The 4,052-nt window shown below is 52.2% G+C and overlaps 1 protein-coding gene across 1 annotated transcript; it reads left to right on the forward strand.

The window, feature by feature from the left end:
* Positions 1-2,903: 2,903 nt before the first annotated feature.
* On the forward strand, positions 2,904-4,052 carry SLC35G6 (solute carrier family 35 member G6). Its single transcript, XM_015824750.1, has one exon. It carries the CDS (start codon positions 2,904-2,906, stop codon positions 4,050-4,052), a length of 1,149 nt encoding a protein of 382 aa, XP_015680236.1.

The raw sequence follows: 4,052 nt of genomic DNA on the forward strand, positions 1-4,052 counted from the left end.
AAAGGAGGAGGAAGAGCAGGAGGAAGAAGAGGAGAAGAGCAGGAGGAGGAAGAGGAGAAGGAAGAGGAAGAGGAAGAAGAGCAGAAGGAGGAGGAAGAGCAGGAAGAGGAAGAGAGGGAAAGGAGGAGGAGGAAGAAGAGGGGAAAAGGGGAAGAAGAGGAGGAAGAAGAAGGGAAGAGGAGGGGGAAGAGGAGGAGGAGAGGGAGGAAGAGGACGAGAAGAGGAAGAGGAAGACGACAAGGAGAGAGAAGCAGAGACGAGACCCCCGCAAGCCTGGGCAGAGTGAACCACTTACACCGGCTGTCCAGGAGGGAGAGGGGAGGGAGGGGCAGGTTCCCACAGGGTGGGAACAAGGGAGTTGCCCCCCACCCGCACACATCAGATCTGACACACACACACACACACACACACACACACACACACACACACACAGAGGTGGCTGGTAGTGGTCTTGCCCTGGGCTCAGAGGCCGTTCTGCCAGGGTACACCACCCCCTCGCCTCACGGACCGTGCCAGTGGGGGCACAAGCCAAGTGGGGGCTACCCACTAGCTCAGCCAAGTCGGGGTTCAGTTCTAGAAAGTTGGGGGGGGGCTGACCCTTGTGCGGGGGGTGGGTGGGGGGGCTCAGGCCTTCCTTGGCCCCCACCCGCTGGAGGAAAGCTCGTGTCCCTTTTCTGCCATCCTAGGGGGGGGCAACCCCGGTGGTCTCTGGGCGGGTGGGGACCCCCACCCAGCAGCTCATCGAGGGGAGAAGCAACTTGGAACGAAGGAGAAACTTCCCGACGGTGGGAACAATTAACCGGTGGAACGGCTTGCCACCGGAGGTTGGTTGGGGCTGCTCCGTCCACTGGAGGCTTCCGAGAAAAGATTGGACAGCCCGAGCAGGGGGCTGGACTAGAAGACCTCCAAGGTCCCTTCCAACTCTGCCATTCTCTGTGAGGTCACAGAGATACAGAACGACCTCACAATGCCTTCCAGGGAGCCAGATCAGTGTGTGTGGTGGAAGCGTTGTTGTCGGCCGTTTGGTGGTTGAGGAGGGGTTGTCGGGCCAAGGCTAGAGGTGGGTGTGTCTCCCCCCCTCCCCCAAAGATAGGGGTCTTCCCCCTCCCTTCTCCCCAGGCCTCTCCCTCTCCAGCAGACCCCCACATACACACTTGCGCAGCACCAGCCTGCAGGAAGGAACAACAAAGGCCAGGATTTGGGGAATCTGCTTTTGTGTGTTTGTGTGTGTATGTGTGTGTGCAACGCACACTGTGGGGGGCTGCCACCCCTGAGCCTGCGTCCTCCCGCATATCCCCCCTTCTCCGTCATTTAACCCGCATTTCCTCTCTAAAAATCTGAATTAACAAGGATAAAAAGCCACACGCTTCCAAAGCAAGGCAGAGATAAACAACAAATGTCTGTTTATCTAACTAACCCTTTTAGGAGAAAAATGCAGCATAGGCTATAGGAAGAAAGGAGAGATAGGATGGAAAGCGACACCGATGTCAGATTGTATCCTATCCTAGCCGTGCACTGCCTTTGTTAGATGGTCATTTTCTCACTAGGCTAGGAAACCTGGTTGGCTTTGAAAAAAAAACACCCCACCAAGTTTCTAGTCCTCAGAATAAATGCCTATGGGAAATCAGTTTTCCCTCCCACAGGAGCAGAGAACTCAAAACAGCGCACACTGACTAAAAAAATGTCATTGACTAGAAAATGAAATTGACTCGAAAAATGTCAATGACTAGAAAAAAGTAATTGATTAGAAAAATGTCATTGACTAGAAAATGTAATTGACTAGAAAAAAATGTCATTGACTAAAATGTATTTAAGAAAATGTCATTGACTAGGACATGTAATTGATTAAAAATGTCATTGACCAGAAAATGTAATTGATTAGAAAAATGTCATTGACTAGATAATGTATTTAAGAAAATGTCATTGACTAGAAAATGTAATTGATTAGAAAAATGTCATTGACTAGAAAATGTAATTGATTAGAAAAATGTCATTGACTAGAAAATGTCATTAAGAAAATGTCGTTGACTAGAAAATGTCATTGATTAAAAATGTCATTGACTAGAAATGTAATTGATTAGAAAAATGACGTTGAGTAGAAAATGACATTGACTAGAAAATGACATTGATTAGAAAATGTAATTGATTAGAAAAATGACATTGAGTAGAAAATGTAATTGATTAGAAAAATGACATTGACTAGAAAATATAATTAAAAATCTCATTGACTAGAAAATGTGATTAGAAAAATGTCATTGACTAGAAAAAGTAATTGATTAGAAAAATGTCATTGCCTAGAAAAAGTAATTGATTAGAAAAATGTCATTGACTAGAAAAATGTCATTGACAGCTGCTTAGCAGGCCTACAGGTAGTCCTTGACTTATGACTGCAAAGGAACCCAAAATGTCATCACTGTGCCCCATTTTATGAACTTTTCACCACGGTTCTTAAGCGAGTCACTGCAGTTGTTCAATGCATTGTGTAGTTATGAAGCAAACCTGGCCTCTCCATTGTCCTTGATTGTCAGACGGTCGCCAAAGGGGATCTGCCTGACCCCGGGACACTGCGACCGTCACAAATATGAGTCAGTTGCCCGGCGCCCAAATTTTGATCCCGTGACCATGAGGATGGTGTAACGGTCGTAAGTCTGAAAAAGGGCCTACACCATTTCAGACAAAGGGCTGTCCAATCTCTTCCAGTGTTGGAGCATCCACAACTTCTGGTGGCAAGCCATTCCACTGGTTAATCGTTCTCACCGTCAGGAAGTTTCTCCTTAGTTCCAGGTTGCTTCTCTCCTCGGCGAGTTTCCACCCGTTGCGTCTTGTCCTCCAGTGTCCTCTTCCTTCTTCTGCAGGCTGGGTTCCAGTTCTGGAAGGGCCCCGGGGTCCACCCCTCCCCGGAGATGCCCCCGATGGCCTCGGACCCGGGACCCTCCGGGAATGCAGCCACCTGGACGGTGTCCGACCTCTTGCGCTTCTCCCCGCCCTGCTCACCGGCCCCACCTCCTCGCCGCCCCGCCTGGCATCGTTACCGCCTCTCGGAGAGCATGAAGGGGCTGCTGGTGGCCCTGCTGGGGGGCGGCGTGCCCGCCGGCTTTGTGGCCCCCTTCAGCCGCAGCGTCAACGAGGTTTCGGGGATGCCCTCCCTGGAGATCCTGTTCTTCCGCTGCTGTCTCCACCTGCTCTTTGCTGGCTACCTGCGCTACCAGAAGGTGCCGTGCTTCGGGCCCTCGGAGGTGCGCCAGCGGACCCTGTTCCATGCCTCGGTCAACGTCATCTCCATCGCCTGCGCCTACAGCTCCTTCATGATGGTGCCCAGCGGCAACGCGGCCACCGTGCGCAAAGGGTCCTCCACCATCTCCTCCGTGGTGCTGGCCTTGTGCATCGAGAACAGCCGGCTGACCGGCTACGACTGGTTCGGGCTGGTGGGCAGCACGCTGGGCTTGATCATCATGGTGGTGCCGGATCTGTTGAGTTTGGACAAGAGCACCCAGGTCTATGACACCTTCGGCTACGTCTTGGCCTGCTCGGGAGGCATGGCGTTGGCCGTGGGGCTGGTGATTTTCCGATCGCTGGACTTCCCGGCCAAGCTGACGACGGTGGCCTTCCTCTTTGGCTTGGTGGGAAGCTTGGTCTGCTTGCCGATGATGTTCCTCCTCCAGGAGCCGGTGATGGTGCTGAATCCGCTCACCTGGATGTACGTGGTGGCCATCAGCCTCCTGGCTCTTTTCTCCTTCTTGTGCGCCAGCTACGCGGTGACCAAAGCACACCCGGCTTTGGTGTGCGCTGTCTTGCACTCTGAAGTGGTGGTGACCCTGGCCATCCAGTACTACGTGCTACAGGAGGCCGTCACGCCCTTCGACATCATGGGGGCCGGCATCATCTTGAGCAGCATCACCATCATCACCGCCCAGAACATTAGCTGCCATCCGGCTGAGGAGGAGGAGGGACCGATCGTACAGCAGAAAGGGATCAAGTACGCCAAGGAGGCAGTTGGTCAAAGCAGGCACCAACCGGCAGATTGTACGGCAGAAAGGGATCGAGGAGATTAA

Source organism: Protobothrops mucrosquamatus, unplaced genomic scaffold, assembly GCF_001527695.2.
Source record: "Protobothrops mucrosquamatus isolate PMUCROS unplaced genomic scaffold, P.Mucros_1.0 scaffold2338, whole genome shotgun sequence".
NCBI lineage: Eukaryota > Metazoa > Chordata > Lepidosauria > Squamata > Viperidae > Protobothrops > Protobothrops mucrosquamatus.

What these genes read in the sequence shown, in the direction of transcription:
- SLC35G6 (XM_015824750.1), top strand. Translation starts at nt 2,904, where the DNA reads ATGCCCCCGATGGCCTCGGACCCGGGACCCTCCGGGAATGCAGCCACC.